This window comes from Gallus gallus, chromosome 5, assembly GCF_016699485.2.
Source record: "Gallus gallus isolate bGalGal1 chromosome 5, bGalGal1.mat.broiler.GRCg7b, whole genome shotgun sequence".
Lineage (NCBI taxonomy): Eukaryota > Metazoa > Chordata > Aves > Galliformes > Phasianidae > Gallus > Gallus gallus.
The window spans coordinates 49,435,497-49,457,386 of NC_052536.1; the positions used below are offsets into that span (position 1 = coordinate 49,435,497).

General features: G+C 37.8%; 1 protein-coding gene across 10 annotated transcripts in view; it reads right to left on the reverse strand.

Moving 5' to 3' along the window:
* CDC42BPB (CDC42 binding protein kinase beta) overlaps window positions 1-21,890 on the reverse strand; it is an 86,117-nt gene that overhangs the window by 17,090 nt on the left and 47,137 nt on the right. For 4 of the 10 annotated variants that reach the window (XM_040701293.2, XM_040701289.2, XM_040701292.2 and 1 more), the window contains exons 7-24: window positions 21,112-21,312; window positions 19,258-19,506; window positions 17,934-18,013; window positions 16,776-16,942; window positions 16,559-16,678; window positions 14,414-14,547; window positions 13,065-13,307; window positions 10,719-10,829; window positions 10,056-10,300; window positions 9,775-9,880; window positions 9,103-9,227; window positions 8,030-8,135; window positions 6,262-6,410; window positions 5,568-5,662; window positions 5,401-5,480; window positions 2,671-2,760; window positions 2,150-2,224; window positions 1,650-1,755 (exon numbers count right to left, since the gene is read on the reverse strand). In XM_040701293.2, the coding sequence (XP_040557227.1) occupies window positions 1,650-1,755; window positions 2,150-2,224; window positions 2,671-2,760; window positions 5,401-5,480; window positions 5,568-5,662; window positions 6,262-6,410; window positions 8,030-8,135; window positions 9,103-9,227; window positions 9,775-9,880; window positions 10,056-10,300; window positions 10,719-10,829; window positions 13,065-13,307; window positions 14,414-14,547; window positions 16,559-16,678; window positions 16,776-16,942; window positions 17,934-18,013; window positions 19,258-19,506; window positions 21,112-21,312 (2,482 nt within the window). Of the gene's footprint in view, window positions 1-1,649; window positions 1,756-2,149; window positions 2,240-2,670; window positions 2,761-5,400; window positions 5,481-5,567; window positions 5,663-6,261; window positions 6,411-8,029; window positions 8,136-9,102; window positions 9,228-9,774; window positions 9,881-10,055; window positions 10,301-10,718; window positions 10,830-13,064; window positions 13,308-14,413; window positions 14,548-16,558; window positions 16,679-16,775; window positions 16,943-17,933; window positions 18,014-19,257; window positions 19,507-21,111; window positions 21,313-21,890 lie in introns of all 10 variants that reach the window. The other 6 variants (XM_040701291.2, XM_040701287.2, XM_040701290.2 and 3 more) reach the window with 2 other exon arrangements.

Below are 21,890 nucleotides of genomic sequence, written 5' to 3' on the forward strand. Positions count from 1 at the left end.
TACCATTCACACCACTTTGTGCTGCACCAGCAAGGGACAATGGTCTCCTGTCTGTAGAGTACTTCATACAGAAGCACTACATTTAAAAAGCACACAATGCATGACGTTTCACTTAAGACAGACTTACAGAACTGCAGAATGAATTAACATGTTATGGAGAGGTACATGACCCACAGTTTAGGGGCCAGATCTTTCCATAGATTGAGTCTTGTTTGCCACTGTGTTCCTACCTCTACGCATATCACCATATGCTCAGATGTGGGCATTTGTCAGATACTCTGTGCACATCTAGTCCTGTAATTAGGAAGGGCCAAAGGAGCCCAGGAACATATGGTAGATGGGAGCAGCATGCTTCTGCTAGAACTACAGACTGGCCTACAAAACTCTACCTCACAATGCCATTGGGAACAGACAGGAGAGTGGGTAGCCCAGGGCAGCCTGTCTTACCTATGTGCAAGTCATGCACACAAAGCACTGCAGGTGTTGCTCACAACCAGGCAATACATTCAGCTCTTTCAGAAGGCATTGTAATTGGTGGGACTGTGCAAATCAAGGCACACTAGATGCAGTACAGGGCCAGTTCCACAGGCCTCTCAAAGTACAGCTACATTTTACTGAAGCCTCCAGCATTAGAAAAGAGAAGGAACTGGGAAAAGCAAGTGATTGGGGGTGGAACATGGCAAAAGTTTTGTTCTACTGGAGTCATCTCTATTCTTATGTCAAAGTGATTCCAGCTTTATTCTGTAGCTAGCAAGACTTGGAGCACAAGAGGCAAACATGGTACTAATGATGCTATGCTCATATGTGAAAAGAAGAGATGCTGATACACTAAGGGAGTGTGTGAGGAGGAAAGACAGTTTAAAACTTTCAGGAAGAGAGGCAAAACAAGAATTCTGAACTGCCAGGAGGAGACAAACGTCTGCCCCAGGGCAAGAGCTGACAGAGCTGTAGATGCTCTCGGGGAAGAAGAATCACTGGAAGACCTGTCAGGAAAGAAGCCCTGAAGGGCAGATGATGCCATCTGAGAGTGATGCTGGAGGTGTGAAGAGAGTATCCGAGCAAAAACTAAGTTGGGCAAAGAAATACAATAAAACTATACTGTAGTATTTTGAACAGATGTGTGGAATACTCACTGACTTGAGGTGTTTCACCAAGATGCATACAACACAAGAGCAGTATTTTCAAATAAAATTACCTCAAACATGGAACTCAATGGTACACATGCATCACAGAAAGCATTTTAAATAGGCTCAAATGACAGCAAGGCAGGCTACAGGCAAAAAAAAAGACTAGTACATACCCTCCCCAAAACACAGGGTTTATGATTAGGATTTGTATGTTATCTGTGCACTCCTAAAGTCTTTTTTGCTTCACTATACAGGCAGAAAACACATCTGGCCTGCGCTCAACTCATACTATATAGAACAGCACTAATGGTAGCAATGGTCTACAGTGTTCTTTGAATTTAAAAGTCTGATGCTGATACAAAAGAAAGAAAAGGAGAAGCATTCAGCGGTAACCACTCCACTCTCTTTCACTCCCTTCCCAAGGAAATAATTGCTTTAAAATACATCAGTGTTTTCAGATAATTTTTGGGGAGGGACAAAGGGGACACCTTCCAGAAAAAGCAGAAAGTCTGAGCGACTCACCATCACAGGCATAGCCTTGTCGAACCAATCCCACCATAAGTGAGGTACAATGACTGCACTGAGTAGGGCTTGTAAATGACTTGATATTGAGCTGGTGAGCTTTAGGCTGTAAAAGATACATTCAGGATAAACAAAAGAAAATAACTTTGCAACTTATAAAATGAAAGCATGCCCACATTCCCTCTCCCCTTCCAATATATCAGCGTGTGTTAGGAAATCTGAGCTTTTAAGTAACTGCATCTTGTAAGAGGTGCTGCAAGATAACAGTAACATTTTTTAGTTCAAATTGTAGAAGACATTCAAACAAAATCCTCTATTTATTCTGCCATCCCTTTTGACAAATCCAAACCCATCAACTTGCATTTGGTAACATCTGAATAAAAACAGAGACCTAACAAAGAAACAACACATGACAAACCCAAACAGGACAAACACAGATGGCTAATTAACAAATGGTAATTCTTCTTTAGTTCAGAATATGGTTAGCACAGTCCCCCTACCTTTGGTACAGCTAGAGAAATGGACTGAATGGTGGGGGAAGGAGCAGCAGGCATCCTCTGAAGCCGAATTGGTTCCTGAATCACAAAAAACTGTAATTGAGCAAAACGAGGGTTCAAGAATTTGTTTTAAGGTTGGGGTGGCAAAGCTTATTGTTTTCTGTTGGGTTTTTTTTTTTTTTCATTTTTGAAAATTATCAAAAATTTGTCAGAAACATTGCCATTCTGATTTAGTAGAAACAGATCGTGTTTTAAAGCACTCACAGGAAAGCCTGCACACTAACAAGCAAGCAGCAGTACAGAAAACATATGAAAATGAGGTACATCAACATACACAGAGCCAGCAAAAAGGTTTCATATTCGCCACTATTCTCAAAGCAGATGCAATTAACACTGCCAGTTTACACATAAGCAACATTCAATCTTGCCTCTTCATACAAAAGCTGCAATATATACTGATAATGAACAAGACAGAGAGACTTTCCACTGAATTACTCTTCAGGGTAGAATAATGGTTCCCTTACTTCTTGTGGTTGCTCTGCAGTTACAACTGAAGTAGATGGCGAAACTTCTGATTTGGGACCCTGTGTTTCCTGCTCACTAATGGAGCCAGTCTGCAAAAGGGACAGCAAACATGTTAGATATACCACAGACACGATGAAGTGTTCTCAGGCCAACAAAATGGAATTTCACAGTAGCTACAATGAACAGCTCACTGCAGAAATAACTGAGAAACTTTGTTCATTTCTGTATGCATACACTTAACGACTTTATACTCTTAAAAAATCCTTCCTCAGAACAAATCCTGCCACCTGATGGAAAAGCTGTAAAGCTGGAAGCACTGAGATATGCAAAACCCAGTAGTAGGCAGCATAAATACTCTAACTTTTCCCAGAAAGACTGTGCTGATTCTCTTGCAGGCAGGTATGGAATGACGTCTGAGAAGCTTGGCAGTAATCCATAAAACAGCTCATTTCTCATGGTAGTTTATGCTACACTAAGATTTTTCTAGCACATAGCAGCCACCACAAGAAAAATTACTCGAGTAATACTACACAAAGTTCTTAAAACTAAATAGTTTTTTTTTTTTAAATGATTGCTCATCTTATTTCCACTTTGATAATTAAAAATAATCACGTTGTCTTAATCACACTGTCCTATATTTCACTAAAATTTAAGACTAGCACCCATTAGAAGCTATCTCTTAATTTCACACTTACATTAGCAACTACTAATTGCCAGCACAAGGGGGAAGTATGCTACAATTCCAGAGCTGAAGAAGCTGGGTGTGGAAGCAGGGTGCTGTATTACTGTACTCTGAGGACATCATGGAAATCATGATTAACAAAGATCAGATTAGACTTCACATAAATGATGTAATTAGCACTAAAGGCAATGAGTAATGAATCACTCACTTCCCAGCCAGTTTCAACAGGAAGATCGCTCAAATTCAGTTAGCTCACTAAATAGATTTGGGTATTTGTTATTTTTTGTTTGTTTGTTATGAATTGATTCGTAGGGCTGGGCCACTGAAAATCAAATTATACCATTATGTAATATGAACAATTTTAAAATGCTAGGCTTGATTCAGCTTTAGCCATACAGACAGTCAAAATCTAAAATAATAAGCCTGTAAAAACATATTAAATGAAAACTAAACTAGTTCTACTTAGTGGACTAAATTATAGAGACGCTAAAGAAGCAACATCTAGTTTTAGAAGGCCATTTTTACTATGATAGGTCACAACAAAATAAGGAGACAAAACTACTAGCAAGAACTTACTTCTTCCCAAAAGGCTAGCAGAGAAGATGTAGACGAAGAAGAAACAGAATCCTTTGTTGTAACAGATATGAGGGATAAAAATGATCACTTATCACCCACAGAAAAACTTCAGATGGAATACCAGTAGGCTAGCTAAATAAAATGTTTTATATGGTCCAATGATATTCATTCAAACTGAACTAACCTAGACCAGATGACATAGATGGTCCTTAAATGTACGTGGTGTGAAAAAAGACTGTTAATGGCAGTTACTAAGTACTGTATCAAGAATTTTAATGTAATTCATCAAAAAATGCCACTTGCATTTGATCAGTGAGAATGCATTTATTGCTGGATCTGTACACTGGCTCTTTAGTAGTTACCATCTTGATGTTCTAAGTTACTACTTTAAGTGTATTTGGTGATTTATAAAGCAATATCAAAGTTGGTAGCTAAAAGCTATCCAGACTGTAGAGTACGTATGTAACGTTTCTCTCTCTTCACCTCATTCACATAGTTCATCTCGCTGCTCAAGCAAGAAAGCCAGTATGGACATTTTCTAGCTGAGAACAGCATGGACACAAAGAACACTCATGCAAATATCACAGCATGTCCATGGGCTTTCTTTTTGGCACCATAAGAATTTGAAAAACGATAGAGAATGTACACATTTCACATATACTATCTCACCAGATTGATTAGGTTTTAACCTCAGACCTTTTAACTCAGTTCCATAAACATAAAAGATCGTTCTTTCCAGTTCCATCTCGTAGCTTTATCCTGAACTGACAATGTGTTTTGCAAAAAAAAAAAAAAAAAAATCTCAAATCTTCAAGGATCAGGAGTTCATGAAGTAAGGAGATGTGATTCTGTGTTGCATTTAACAGCTGCTTCTTTGGGGAATGCACAAATTTTTCTAAGCAAAACACCCACTCGGAGCTGCTATGTGTATGATTAGTTTTCTAAGGATCAGAGGGTGTGTCACAATGAACTTACAGTACCATCATCTGTGGGTCCTCTGATTCTCTTCCCAGTCCCTTCTACTCTGACCAACCCCACAAAGATCCGGAGCCAACAATTCCATATATTTGTTTAAGCACTGTTTGAACTGTGTGATTACTTTTTTTTTTTTTTAAATGTTAACTAGCATCTTCCAACTCCAAAGTATTTAATCCCTTATTTGTAATAGGCTGTGCCAGCCTTTCTAAAACAACCTGAATGTATATTATTCAGCTAAAGGCTTGAGACTGACCTAAAGAGAATAGAATGAAAAATATGTAACGCAAGCTTTTGGGAATATTTCCTAAAGGTGGCAGTTTCTCTTCAAAATGCCAATTAATCTGACGTCTACTGGTCATTCAATTCTACAACACGCTAACTTGACTAACACACCACATACAAATTTGTAATATAGGGCCGAAGAGTTACTTTTAGGTAATAAAAATACAACACAGCTATCTCATCTTCATAGGTAGTTTTTGTAATAACTCACTCTGAAGGTCAGATCACGTGCAAGAGGAGAGGTGTTGAAATATTCAAAAATGGAATCCTGAAAGTCTGGAAGTTTGAGACCTAAAACCCAAAACAGAATAGCTTTAGCTAAAAAGCAATATCAAAGGCTGCGTTAGAATTCTGTTAAAACACAGCAACTTCAATTACCTGAATCTGTCCTGTATTTTTCTTCCAGTTTTTTCCTTAAGCCTTCCATCTCTTCCAACAATTCTCTGTTTTTTGCTTCAGATTCCTTTAATTTACTAATGTAAAAAATAAGATTCAAATATAGTCATAAGTATTTCCAAGTCAGGAATGCCAGCCTCAGAGTCCTGGAAAAAATCCTTTTTTTTTCTTTTTTTTTTTTTTTTTTGTGAAGTGGGGTTGGGCAGGGGGAAGGGGCTAAATATATTTTTTCTAGGCTAATTGATTTTATTTTCCCCCTAAATTAGCGCCTCACTACTTGGCTAGATAGTGAAAATTACACTTAAGACTCCTGTTACCACTGCAAATATTTGCCAAGCATAATTATTATAATACTAGTTTGGTCTTTTCTACCCAGTTAGTATATTAAAAAAAATAATTTTTTTGCTTTCCATTTGTGCTTAGCCATACTTTTTACCTCAGGTGCCTAACATCCATATCTTATTCCTGAGATATTCACAGCAGTGTAAAGTTAACTTGAAAAAAATATTAAGTTCTCATTTGGCAACACTAGAAATGCACAGTCTATAGAGTAGGATCTTTCCAGCAAAGTCCACTAATCCAGGCACAAGGGAGCAATTCAAAAAAAGTTGTTACTATTACTATTCTAATTTAGAGCAGCACACTAAAACCCAAACATAACCAAAGCAGTTATTACCTTTCAAAAGATATGTTTGCATCTTTAACTTTTCGTAGCTCTTCTTGAACTAGTTGTTTGGCACGAATTTCAGCATCAAGGGCAGACTGTAATTCCAGCCTAGCTGACATATCCAACTTTTGACTGCGTCGCACTTTCCAAAGTGGATCCTGTTGCAGTAAGTTATTGAATATTAACATCAGATGTCTAAATGTATTTCAGTAGTTGTTCAGGGATGTACAGTAACTTTCACACTGGTTCAGAGAATGCACTTTTGATTAATTATGGACGCTACTCCCACAACATAGAAATCAGCCAATAGGCAGATTTTACTTTGTAAAAACAAAGCAATGATCATTTGTTTTTAATGGTTATACCATGTACCATAATATGCTTGAAATCAAATTGCTAGATCACTGAGCATGACAGTCAAGCAGAGAATGCACTGAAAATGGTTAGCTTTCACTGTCCAAACTAGAAAATAGTACAGAACTTGTACAGTGACATACTGGACTTCAGGAATTTAGCTAAATGTACATAGTTTATGTAAGACATAATAACCTAAAACATATCATGAAGAAAATGAAGTCATTTGGGTCTTGAGATATTCTGGATACCTAGGAACTTTCATCTAAATAGTTCATACGTTCATTAAGTAGCATACACTATGCAAATCCGCACCACCACAAGCTGGTTTTCCAAGCTTTTCAAAGCATTTTTCAGTGTGGACTACATTTTCAGTGATCCCGAATGGATATTCTCTCTAGTCACAGATGAAAACGCAAATAACGCTCATGAAAATGAGAGCCTTTTTTATGTTGAGAAATAATTAACCTTAGATCAGGTTCTGCAGAAGTTACAAAACCAGCTGTAATATACAGAACAGACAGCATTCTTTGTTCTGGGCCAACCACATTTGATCCAATCTTTCTTCTTATAAAACCACTCAACATTGTGATCGTTTCTCTATGATGCAGGCAAAGGTTAGCTTGTAAAAAGTCATAACCTTTTTTTATTTTCTCCTATACATAGGTTTAGAAGGGATGAGTAACATTTATCAATATAAACCAGCAGCAGATTGACTCTTTCCATGGCACCTAATTGTGCAGATTGGCACTGCTAGGGGTGTGGGCTTCCATGGCTAGCTGCAAATGTTTCTCCCTTTCCTTATGTAGGTATTTAATACCTGCCAAGGGAAAACAGTGCTTTTGTCTTAGAAGCCATACTCCTTCGAGAGGGTTTCACCTCTTCTATTTCACAGAATTTTTGAGAAACCATGCAACTACTACATGGGAAAGACTACGACGCAAGGTCTCACTGTCCTACAAGTGTATAAAGCTACAGGCTCTCATGTGTCACTAGTTTGTAACAATACCAACCAGTCCAAACTTGTCCAAAATACTTGTACAAGAGAAGACTTATTTTGTCACTGTAGTAGCAATTAAAATTATTCTCTTGCATCCGTTGTGGTGAGGTACATTTCCGTGATCTCCTTTATGGGTTTAATCTACTGTTTCTACTCTCTGTACTGTGCAACAGTTTTTAATGGTAGATGTTAGTAAGAAATACCACTGTAATTATCAAATTCTGATTGTATGATCCAAATGAATTTAACAAGCAATAGATAAAACTAGTATGTCATTAGCAGAGGATTTATTAGAAAAAATTCTGATTCTGAACAGACATTTGTCACGAGTTAGCCCCACAGATATTGAGAATGTGGCTGAAACTGAAACCGCTGGCTTCTTAAAACATCCCTACAACAGCCAAATGCTTGCTGTTTTCTTACCAGTGTCCGTGACCCCAGACTGGAACTTCTCAAAGACTCTAGTTCTTCTGTCATTTTGGAGGCTAATGCTTGGAGATAGCCACGAGCATCCTTTTCATCACTTACCCTATTATGCAATTACAAAAAGCCGTCAGTGAACAGTTTCATGGATCACAGCAACAAAGACTATACTACCAAATAATTAGTGTTTGCATCGGATTTAAGGACGTGGCAAACATGGAGAGAGCATGAAAAACTTTCCCAGCAGAGAAAACTGAATATTGCTCATATAGCCTGCTTTAGGTTTTTCTTGTATTTGATTCTCTTGATTGTGGCAGTTACCAGGGAAACTGAAGCTTTCCTCCTGGCATCAGGAAGAGTTCTGCAGAGATTCTCTGTTATTTTTTGTAACATGATCTGCATATTGCTTGCTTGGTTTTTATAAAGGCTATTGTAAAGTCTTCCTATAACATTTGGAAGGGCAAGTACAAAAAGTATGAAGCCCCACATCTTGCCTCTCTCCACTCAGTAGCTGAAATGCATTTTCAGGCCTAAGTATTAGCAACTAGACATTCATCTAATTTAAAACCATTGATCTCCAGCTGCAGCAACACTCAATTTCAGCCAGCAGAAGACTCTTAGAGGTGACCAAATGTCCTGCATTCAGAAAATACTTGTATGCTAACCCAGGAAATAAGAAGGAAAGACTGATCCGTGAATTAAGTGCAAGGTGTGTGTCTCATACAACTAGTCGGGGTCTGTGTTAACGTGGACCTTTAAATCATGACCACCTTCCTGACAAGGCTCATCAGAATATTCTAAACTTTGTGGTTTAATAACCACTTAAGAGTTTGAAGCAAGTTGACAACCAAACACTCTCCTCTGCACTTAACAGTATCTGACAATTTCATTTAGAAATCTTATTAGCCAGCTATTCTGCAAAACAAAAGAGAAACAGTTCATCATCACTCCAAAGCACCATTCTTTTGTTGATCCCAGATACACAAAAAAGGGCCTGGTTATACATAAAAAAAAGAGCAATCAATATTTCAAAAATCTGAAAGTGGCCATCAGGATCTCTAAACAATACATACCACTGAATAATTTCTGCAATTTGAGCTTCCCAGTGAGCAACAGATTCCTTCTTTGCTGCTAGGTCTTGGAGCTCATCATCTAGCTGCCTGTTCTGTGCTGTTAATTTGTCCACAAAGGAGCAAAGCTGAAACAAAAGATTTCCCCTTTACATGAGTTTCATACATTTATCAACCTGTATGTCCACACATAGAATTTGAACAAAGAACACAGGAAATTGTATTTTATTTATTATTTTTGCAGAACTGGATGATGATCAGATCCTGACCATAGAACACATTTCCAGTTCACACAAATCAATCCAAAGCAAAGGTGGAGCAGGGGAAAGCAAGCAGAGAGGCAAGGTGAGGAAAGAGGCTTAACTGTAAGCCATCAGGAAGGCAAGCTGGCATCGTAAATGCTTTGCTCTCTGTGAAACTTTCACGTAGAAATTGGAAGGTAGTGCCCTCTCAGTTGCAGGAATCAGTTCCACAAAGAGCAGTAACTGAGTAGCTAAAGCTACTACTTGGCCAGATCTCTGACATTTATATGGCCAGAACTTCATTTGTTTTACTATATATTGCCTGAACATTTACTGGTACTGTTCAAATCAATGAGAACATCATTTCAACACTACAGAGAAGCAAAATGTAATTCTTCTTGCTTTGCTAAAAAGTGTTTCCTAAAATAATTACCTTCTCATTTTCTGTTGTTAACTTTTTGTTATCTTCCAAGAGCATAGATCTTTCACGCTCGTATTTCTCTTTCATTGATCCCACTGCTTCCTCCATTTCACTATGCCTAAGGAAGACAAGAAATACAAACATGTACAGTAAGACTGCAGAATCTGCAGACTGAGATCTTCAGAAAAACATAAACAGAATTAAGGTGAAACACCATCCTGAGCTGTTACCTATACAATGCAGCACACATAGAAAAGAAATCCTTGGTTATCAATCACGTCCCTAAAACTTACCTCTCTCGCTTCGTTTTCTCTAATTTATCCTTCAGTATCATTATCTCTTTCTGCAGTGCAAGCTGATGGCTCTCTGAATCGTGTACTTCCTTTTTCACATTTTTTACTTCTAGAACATGAGATGCTTCTCGCCGGACCAGCTCCTCTTCATAAAATAAGATTTTCTTTTCCAGCTCAGCCTTCATTTTGGAAAGCTCCTGCTGATGTTCTAGTGTGGCACCTGCTGCCCGCCCTCCCTGCTTCACCTGCAGAAGAGTGGAGAAGAGAACTCATCAGGAAGGGACTTCAATCCTTACATTTTAGAAACATCATCTGAAAAAGAATTGTCCCACTGCATCACTTTGGAAAATTTTTGCTTAGGTCCTTAATGGCTCAAAAGCTGCCCTCAAGGGTTTAGCTCTTTAAGTGACTGGTCTGCTTACATGACCCTAAGGGGATCAGATGGGTTACAGAGATAACAACTTTGGACCACATAGGTTTAATTAAAAAAAAAAAAAAAAAATCTGACAAATCCTAATCAGGCTAGGTCAGGTTTCTAGTAATGCTGTAGTTTTTATCCTGGTATCAACAGCTGAGTAAGCAAAAATATTGCAACTCCTGTGTCATGAGTAAACATAAAAAAAAAACAGGAAAAATAAAAGGAAAAAAAAAAAAAGAAGCAACCTTCAGAGCTTCCAGTTCATTTTCCAGTTGTTTGCAGAAGACCTCACTGTGTTCACGAAGCTTGCGTTCTTTTGATGCTTCTGCCATAACTTCTTCGAGTTGGGATTCCAGCTATAAAATCAGAGTAATTTGAAGTCATTTCAACACAAGATAGTGCTATCTGTATCATTCATTTCCTCTCCTCCATGGGGATGCGCTTTCCAGGGCCTTGAAAACAAAGCTATTCCTTATCTCTATCTTACATTATACCACTATAACAACACTTTCAGAACTTCATGATAATGTTTTGCCTTCAGTGATCCAGGCATCTGTCTTTCTCAAAGCAGAACTACTATCAAATGACTTTTGGTACTGATATAAACCACATTAGATATGTGCAGGGATAATTTTTATTAATGTTAAGAGAAGGAATCAGCGCTAGGAAGCCACTGCAGCTGTGAAAAAAGAAAGCTTCTCTTATTTACAGGTCAGCTCCATGCCTCAGTATCTACTAAGGCAGCAGATCTGAAAATCATAGAATCACCAAGGTTGGAAAAGACCCATCATCCAGTCCAATTATCCACCCATCACCAATGGTTCTCACTAAACCATGTCCCTCAACACAACATCTAAATGTTCCTTGAACACCTCCAGGGTCGGTGACTCCACCACCTCCCTGGGCAGCCCTTTCCAGTGTCTGACCACCCTTTCAGAGTAGTAGTATTTCCTAACATCCAGCCTGAACCTTCCCTGGCGCAGCTTGAAGCCATTCCCTGTAGTCCTATCACTAGTTACACGAGAGAAGAGGCCAACCCCCAGCTCAGTACGACCTCCCTTCAGGTAGTTATAGAGAGCAATAAGGTCCCCCCTGAGCCTCCTCTTCTCCAGACTGAACAATCCCAGCTCCTTCAGCCGCTCCTCACAAGGCCTGTGCTCCAGACCCCTCAGCAGCTTTGTTGTGCTTCTTTGAACACGCTCCAGGGAGGAGCTCCACAAGGAGTGCTGACAGATGATGGAAAGTGGCTTGCTATCACCTCTGCCAGTTCCCTCAGCACTCTCGAGTGAATCTCATCCAGCCCCATGGACTTGTGGCAGTCTAGTTGGAGTAGTAGGTCTCTGACTGTTTCCTCCTGAATTGTGGGGGGTTTTGTTTGCTCCCCAGCCGAGACTACGAGGTAAGAGAGTGGAATACCCTGAGGATACCCCTGATCATCCATTTATCTCTTTCGAAAAGCTTACAGCATCAGAAAGACAATTTAGTGGCATCCAAGGCAGCTATGCAACTAAAGAAGAATAAAACTGCTTGTTTTTTCAGGCATTCAAATTCAACTAACAAAGTTGTTTTTAAAAACATTATAGGTAGAACTGTAGACTAAGATAAAGAACTTACAGATTATGATCTGAATAGAAGACTGATGAAGATGTTAGGAAAGAAAGGACAGAGGAAGTTCTAGGAACAAAGACAGATGATCAAGTCTTTCATGGAAACATACAACAACACTTGAACTAGCTCTAGAGAGGAGGGCAGAATGCACTGTCAAATATAGTACTGTGGCCCTACATCTTTCCCAGTTAAGTACCACCTCTAACTCACAGACAGGTCTGAAATACCTCACCTCTTACTACATTTTCATAATCTGTCCTTCAACTTCCCCTGGGTTTTCTAGCACCACTTACAAAGCTCAAGTTCCTTTTCAAACTTCATCCATAGAACACACAAAATATGACAGCTTTTCAGTGATTAAAACACTGTGTTAACCATGATAACTGGGTCTTAAGCATTCTTCCAGTTATCCACTTCTTATTCAAAACTGTAAATTGCCTACGATAGTAATCAGAAAATTAACTTGCTTAAAGATATTTACAAAGGTACTCTCTACAGTGACTAAGAAAAGAGTAAGGAAAACTGCCTATTCAGTCAGTATCACTATTCCTCCCTCCAGGTAAACAGAAACATTCAGCTGGAAAAAAAACTGAAGTGAAAATACTCCAACATAAAGCACATCAAGGCATTGAGCACTCTAGGTTTCAAGCTGACTGGAACTCAGAGTCTGCAGGAATCAAAACACAAAGAAGTAAGAGGCTGGGCAGGTAGCAAGAATGGTTTCCTCAAGATTAAAATCAGCCTGAGTACAAAGAATAAAGTAGACTCTGCACGTTCCCTGATACAATAGCAAAACTTCTAGAAATTAATTCAAGATCTATTTTGTGAACTACGGTGAAGTGATGTGGAAGAGTTATCAGAGCAATATCTTATAAGCAGAGTAAATTATCGTTTCTGCTCCTCATTTCTCAATAAAATCACATCTGAGATATAGGGCAAGCAGCAGCTGAAACACGTCACTGTCAGCTGTTTTATTGAGCTACCTCTTTTCTGATTTTCTCTGATTTGCGGATGTCCTGTCGCATAGCATCATTTTTCTGCAAGCTCATTTCCACCTCCTCCTCTTTGTCACGAAGTTGTCGGGACAGTTTCTGCTTTTGGGATCGCAACTCTCCCATCCTCTCACTGAGCTCGGAGAATTCCTGCACAGCCAGCTTTCTTTGTTGGTGGGCATCCCGCAGCTCTTTGGATTGTGTCTTTAATCTCTCTGAGGCTTCTACAAGTTGCTGGTTTAAAAAACATACATATATAAAAATTGAAGTCAGTTTATACTTTTCAAGAAAGAAAGTGAATCTACATAAGCATGACTTGAAAACTCAAACCTCTCAGATAAATTCAAATATTTCTAATAGTTAATTTACACAAATAGATAATTGAAACAGCTGCAGGAGCATACCAAGACAACAGTAATTCTATTTCTAGGGTGGCATTTTCAAGAGGACTTTTGCTATTCCAGAAGTCTTTCATACAAATCAGACTCAAATACAACTCAGAGGTCTTTGACCATGGATTATTTTTGGTCCATCTGAATGCCATACAAGCAATACATAGTCTTCAACACTAGATATTTGAATAGTTGGTAGTTTGGTATGACTGGAAGTGGTATATAGTAAATGCAAAGCCTCTATTTACTTTACTGTAAATATTTTAGTGACCTAACTTAACATACCACTACACTCTAGGGAACAAATAAAGGTACAATTTGCACAACAGTAAGACAATTCGGTAATATAAAAGTCATCCTCAGCCTTAAGCAGTAATTAATCCTTTGGTATTACAGAGAATAAGTGGGCTCAAGTTGGCACAGCAACTGAATTTATTAACTCATTCAAATATACGCCTTTCAGCATCTACAAAACTAATGACAAGCAACAGACTCGCAAATTTAACGTCAGTGTAAACTGGAATATCTTAAGAAAATCAAATAGTTAAACTAAAATCATTCCTTAGAAAATCCCCTCCCACCTCCAGCAAACAAAATCTCAGTGAGCTCTATGATTATACAGTCTATTAGCTTCTGTGTGACTGCATGGATATGTAACCTCCAGTTGTCTTCAAAAGATAGAAACATACCAAACAAGCCAATATAAAAAGGTGTTGTTCCCATCTAAGAGAACATATCTGAAATTATTAGGATGTCAGCCTACTTTGAAAGAAAAGAAGTGTGCACCTTGGAAAACTAGTATATTGCTTGCAAGACTAACAAGCTCACTTTATAGTTTTATAGTTTTAAACAGCAATATTTTTAACACTGAAACTGTAATCAAACCAAAATTGTTCTGGAACTATTCTGCATGACCATTTCTAAACATATTCATCTTTGGATCAATACCTTATGAAGGTCTTCCTTTTCTTGCCGTAATACTCGGCACTGCTTTTCCAGTCCTTTCAACTTATGCATACAGTCCTCATGCTCTTGTCGAAAAGCCACTGCATCTGCAAGCTGTCCTTCCAGTTTACTTACATCTGCAGAGTAATACATAATAAAGGTAACTGGTCCCAAATGTACACCAAGTAAGGAACATTATTTAAGCAAACTGGAATAACTTCGCTTGGAAAATGAACTTCTTTCCATTTTAGGCAGCTTAAAAGTAACTCCGATGCACCAGCAGCTCCATGTCATTTTAAGTTTCTCAACATATTAAAAACAAACAACTCCATGCCTACCAAAGACTGTTCTCTCTTGAAGCAAAAAAAAGCCTTAGCACAGGGGTGTTTTATGTTTTGAGAAATGCAGCTTCTAGCCTTTGACAACACTGAATTAACTCAAGTCGTTTGAATTCCAGTTCTGGAAATTTGTCTCCTAAATAGTTTTCATTATATGACAAGCAAGACTCCATTTATTGGTGCAACCAGCAAGACAGGAAATAATTATTTATTTCCTAGAGCTTATTTATTTCCATATCTACTTATCCTAGAGTAGATAAGAGCTGAAGATCTGGAAAGGCAACACCATTCTGCATGAAGCAGAATGGAAATCCAACTGCCCATATTCCTACCAGAATGTTCTCATTGGCAGTTCTCTTCTCAGTCTCAAAGAAAATTAAAAAAATTTGATCACTGTTAAGCAGAAAAGATAACTGCCCCTCTATATATTCTGCTTAGTCTTAAGAGCTGGTAAGAAATTGAACTGCCACTTTCCATTTGGTTTTAATTACTACTTATTTTGTACAAATAAGAAATTGCACAGGAATAAGTGTCTCACTGAAATTGTGACATTTGTGGAAGAACTGGAAATCAAACCTATGCATGCAGGGATCCCAAGCACTGCTGTAGCAATTGAAGTAGCATTCCTTTTCTCATTTTAGTGTGAAGCTGTGCTAAACTCCCTCCCACTCCACAGACTATACTGCCTGATTTCAATATGTAACAGCACACAATACGCTGAAGAACTGGATAAACCTGACCCATTTGCAGAAGTAGCACCTTAATCAAACTCTTTAGACAAACATGATTTCTAGAATGCACAAGAATAGAGTTCAGAGTTTTTTGGTTTTTTTTTTTTTTTGAATTCTCACTTAGAGCAAAGCTGATTTCACAACAGATGTGCTTACAAAGGGAGTAGCACTGCCGAACCGTAGAAAAAATATCAGTTGTGACCAACAGTGGACTGACTGACACACAAACCAAGATAATGAATTAAGAAAGTACACGGAATCTGGACCAAGAAAATAAATAGGTCTACAAAAAAACTGCTTGTGAATGGAGGACAACAGTTGGAGGTCTTGGGTATTAGTAACTTGGCATCTGAACTCATGATATACTACGGGCCCCTATAAACCTCTTAGCCAACCCATCACGATTCAGAACAATGATTTAGCATATGACTGATTCCCACTTAAAAATTAGACACTAACAGAAGGTTTGTATGCATAAACTAATAGCTTTGTCAAGCAACAGATTTTCAGCGATACAGATGAGTCAGTCCCTTCTCAGGACAGATGCCAGTATTTTTCTGCAATGCTTCCTAATTAATGCATCACTAGACAAAAACACAAAGGGAGCAGCAGCTCAGAAATATTTAAACATGCAGTATTATTATTATTATACATCTCCACCATTACTTATCCCCTCATATTACTAAAGGGCAACTAATCTGTATTCTCTGTCACACATACATCCAGTAAAACTCCACCAAAAATATACTCCTCAAAAAGAGAGAAATCAGGATCTCCAGAGACCTTTGTGGAAACCAACATGACCAAAAATATTTGCTTGAACCCATCCACTCAATTCACTCCACTCTAGATTCTCCATACTAGTACATGGTATCAGGATGTAGAAGTGGAATAAAGGTTAAGTACTTGCCTGGAAAAACTGAAATGCCTCTAACTATTCAACTAAACTTTTAAGATTTTTTTTAAGCACCTCAATAACATTAATTGTAATTACTACAAAACCACAATATATATTTTGCTACTTCTACTAACATTAAGCTGTAGTACCGTAATTACTGCTAGTCATGCCAGAGGCTTACCTGTTAATTTGTTCTTCAACCGTTCAATTTCTTCATTTAATTTTTTTATTTCCCTATCACGGTTTGTATTTACTGTAACACACGCTGGTCCTTGGAGGCTTTGCACTGTCTGTGTAGATTCTTTAAAATCAGAAAAGGAGAAAAAGTTATTCAGTGAAATACATTTCGATTCCTCAATAGCAAGAGCTAAGAATCCAAAAAGCCATAAGCCACTCACCTTGCAGTTTTCTGTTCAAATCCTGCTTTTCTTGCTCTAACTTCCGTATTTTCTTTTCATAACCTTCTATTTGTGAAGTGTTCTTTAAGTCACGCTGTACATCCACATCGTTGGTTACAGTGTCAGACTGCATTGCACTCTTCAATGTGCCTCTATCAGATAAAGAGCTGAAAACAAACAACATAAGTAAAAATCTTTTAATACTCTCAGCAGTCTACAGCAGTGACATGTTGGGATTCCAAACACTATGCAACTTAAATTTAGAAGAACACCCAGTAAAACTGTTACTGTTGAGAGAACTGTCAGAGCAGATATACCCCAACACTACTGTGTATGTTGCTGATGAATTAAGAGACTCACATTCAGGTATTTAATTATGCTAACATATGTTAACTTTACAAACTGTTTGAATAATTATAATTATTAACTCCTCTCTGTCAGAAGTTACTACCTAACAGCAAAGCAAGCAGAATATGTCCACAATTGAAAGAACTGAGAAACAAAACAGAAAGTTCAGTTTCAAGTGTGACAAAGATGGATTTAGTTAAGAAATAAGATATGTGCAACAGGTCCTTTCTGCAACAGTGTTGTGAGGATAACAAATCTCAGCAAAGGAAAAGAAGAGAATAACAAATAGGGCAAAATAACCTCAAACTCAGAGGCACAAGAATGTATTTGAGGGACCTCTGAAGTCAGATGAAGACTCATTTCAACTTCAAAGATGGGCAAAGTGAGTTATCTTTGCCTGTTTTCAGAACCACCTTAAAATGGGGAATCTGTGTTAAGAGTAACACTACATATGTTAATGTTGCCTACCAACAGGCAATGAACTAATCCTGAATTGTTTCTGGCAGACCAGCAACATGGACAAGACTTGGTTTTAGCCTCTTCGCGCAGGAAGAGCAAGTTTGTGCTTACTTACATGTGACACATTTAGTCCCTTAAGTTTCATTCATTTCAAATAAAGGAAATTAAATACAAAAGCATCTAATCTTGGAAAACATGATCGAAATATGTTCAAGAAATATTCATGTGAGATAGAGGTTCATCCACTGATACACATATAGACTTCTTCCTGCTTGGTTACAAAAATGAGATCTTTCTAGAATTAGCTGTATTTGGGAAGTGACTTTAATGAACAACATATCCTTTGCTTACCTATCAGTTGTGTATGTAAACCCAACAAAGGGTAAATGCAGTCCAGAAAAGCCTGTATGAGAACTCGGTGGCACCACTTCCTGCATAAAAATAACATGCATGAAAACCCAAAAGAGAACCCATGCAGAGCTAAAGCTATTTGATTCAGTCTCAATAGTTAAAAAGAAACAGCTGATGGAAAGATTCTTCTTAGCGCTTACCAATTCACAACTGGCAATTATGCTTCATTGTATAGCCTTCCATTGTCCTTGTATGAACCTTATTTCAGATTAGGTCATTTAATATAATGACCTGAATTTAGAAGCCTCTTTTTTTGTGAGCTGGCACTTGAAAAGGCAGCATTTCAGCAAGTTCAAAGCACAAGGCAACCATTAAAAGAAAACCCGAAACTTCAAGTTCCCAATTAAAGTGACCAGGCATGAAAATGCAAGATGTTTGCTTTAGTATGCTTGTTACTGCAAGACACGTAATCAAAAAATCAAGCCAAAAGTTCTCCATTTCTTGGACTAAAACTGATGAACAAGTGGCCATGAAAAAAAATGAAGGAAGGGATCACCAACACCCTCACTCCCAAAAACAGTCTTCTGGCTTTCAAGTGACTGAAGTAGCATCGATTTCAGTTCTCTCACCAGGACAACTGTGATTACAAGCTGCATGTATGTATTCTTGAAGACAGATCATATTCATATGATAAAGAACAAAACAAAATACAAGCTCCTTATAAAGGTAAATTAAAAGGGCAAATATATGTCAGCTTTTTTCCTGCCTGAATAAGCTTTGAGTGACCACATTATTTAATGCTACAATGTGAAAAATAAGTCATTTCAAATGTGAAAAAATAATGTTTTCTACCTCACTCTTCATTTTGGGTTTTCAGGAATTGTGAGCTATTTTTCTAAATGATAACAGTTGATAAACTGGGTTAGTTATCACATAAATGGCAATAGTTGAGTGGGGTTTCATTCTTCCAAAATTTCACATAGCACAACTACTTGTGACCTTCATTTGAGCATTCATGCCATTATGACTGCAATATGAATACTCCCCATTGCTGTAACGTTGCACCACAGAGCATATCCATGTCACATACATACAGGTACCACTAAATTTGCTAGACTTGGGAATCTGTTTCATGGATTTTTAGATTTTAAAACAAAACATTTCATTAGCACAACACATTAACAAATTCACTACTAGATCCTTTTACAAAACAAAACCAACAAACCAAAACAACAACAACAAAAAACCAATCCCAATATTATTATAATCTTATAATGGGATTATATAATATGATATTTAAATGACTAAAATATAAAAGACTCACTGGATTTCTTAATACATCATCATCTACATCGAAGTTTGAGGTGTCAGATGGACTGCTAACATCTGGAATGTAAGGTGCTTCTAGGTTTCGGATGTTATCCCAGTTAAGTCCTTCAAAAAATGCATGAGACTTAAAATCCTCTATTCCATTCTGTCCCAGCCTACGTTCCCTACTGCAGATAAGTCGCTGAATAAGATCTTTTGCTTCTTCAGACACATCTGTAACATGGGATGGAAACTGGAATCGTTCCTAGGAAACAAAACAAATTGAGAAATTTTTAGAGGAATCCGTTCCATAATTTTCAGTGACAGTTTTAAAAAAGAAAGTGCTAAATTACACCAATAAAACTGCAAACAAATATACAGAATTGTTCTATATCCACTGAGCAGTGGCAGAGTACGATGCAGTATGACCACTGATAGATCTGTTGTCTTAAAATAGATTTTGAAGATAAGTAATCTCTTCTTGATTCCTTTAACACAAATCTGTTTGAAAACAGCTGCCGTTACAGTAACCCTTAAGAAAAGGCAACTTTTCTTTCTGGAAGACATACAGGAGTTCTGACACCTTACAGTACATTAAAGACTGTGCAACATAGGCATCCGCTCACTGATACTCCTAGTCATAGGTCCACTGATCTGTTGAAGATGCACTGCTTGAGATTTTATTTATTTCTGCTCTTGAAACCCCAAGATGGTAGTCAATCCTTCACAAAACATTGTTATACACGAAATTACTCCAGATAAAATTGGGAAAACTTTTTCTGTCTTTTAGTTTACTACCACTTCCACTGTATAGTCAAGAAGTTTGCTTTCGTAAAGGTCAGTAGTACTTTTATGGTTCTACAATACAACCTTTCAAGGTTTCAATGAGACCGCTAGGGACCAAAACAGCATAATTCATATTAAACTTTAAAATGTCAATTAAAAAAATTAAAACCACATTGATTTCATGTCTAAATGAGACTACAGTATTAAGTCTGCAGGGTAACAGCTTCAAACTTTCTCAAAAACAGTTTACAGCCAGGCAGATAGCATTTAGCCCCAAGTTGATTACATATTCCGATCATAATACAGAAAAGATTGCCACCAATTAGTTAAATGAGGAAATTAAAGCAAGAGAGAGATTAACACTGATCACTGCAAGGGTGACAGCTCCAGAAAGGATTTAATGTCCTATCCACCACTGCTTCACCATGAGAGCACATTATTGTAAACACCAGCACATAATCACACCCTCCTACCACACCTCTGGAAGGACATTGTGAACTGGTTTATTCTTATTCCCTAATGTTCAAAATGCATCCAGAAGTTTCAACAATTTTCTACCACTCTGACTCTGGACAAAGCCCCCTGACCTCATGTTCTTCATACAGCTCAAAAGTTCATGTTTTTCTGCCACTTCTCCTCTGGGCAACTCCCCCTTGACCTCATGTTCTTTATGCAGCTCATGTCCACACCAGCTGACTTGCCTCTTTCCTTTTTTTGTACTGATTATTGATGTGACAGAAAATGTGCACAGCTGCATAAACAATGCATTACTTCATTTCTCCAGCACACTCCAGAAGAAACTTTCAATGGGCCTACCTTAAGAGTTGGTTTTAATTTTTGTTTCATGAAGACTGCTTAGACTTTTCAACAAGAACATTACCATTTAGAGGAAAAAAATCAAATTCTGCCTTTCAGAGATGCCAACATTCCTAAAAATGGAACCAACAAATCTACATAATTAGATACGGTTCTACATCATCATGAGAAAGCAAAGAACTGCCATCACTTCAATATTTATAAGCAGTAAATTTCACTGTAAACATTACAATCTTAGCAAATACAGTAAGAGGAAGGTATTTCTTACTTCGTGATTCATAATTTTCCCATAGGTTTCCACTAATGACTCTGCATAAAAAGGTGTTTCACCATAAAGCATTTCATACATGCAGACCCCCAGTGACCACCAGTCACATTCAGGCCCGTATTTTCCCATTCCATCCTCCATGGCTTGCAGTATCTCAGGGGAGATGTAGTCTGGCGTACCCACTGCTACAGAGGACTGCACCTTAAAAATAAGGCAAACATAATTCTGGTAAGTTTTCAGGTTCTCTATAGCAACATTCTCACTCATACTTTAGTATTTCTGACAGAGACATCAGTACATGATTTTAGAAAAGGAAGTTAATTATTAAAAAAAAATCACAGCAATGAAACAAAGAATGTATTAAGAAAGTAACAAAGTCTACATTTTAATTTGCACACAGTAAAACCTCCAAATAGTTTTACCTGTTTTCAAGAAGCCAAGAAAATGTTTTGCCTGTGTGTACACATGCTTTTACACTTTCAACTGCAACTGTTTGCCAGAAATTGAAATGAGAAATTAATAAGCAGGCAGTTTGAGTTCTATGCCTGAGTTTCAGTTTACAGTTTCAGCTGAAAATAGCAAAACAAGTTTCCAGGGCAAGTAGTATCCTATTTTTATTAGGTTTGAAATTGGTTTAATACCTACGTAGCATAATTGTGGATGCAATATAGGGAATAGCTAATTAATTTCCTTGTGTCTGTCCATGTAGTAGGAAAGCCTCGACCATCAGGGAGTGGAGGAGCAGCTCTAGGAGCAGCTCTAGGAACACACTTTAAGGG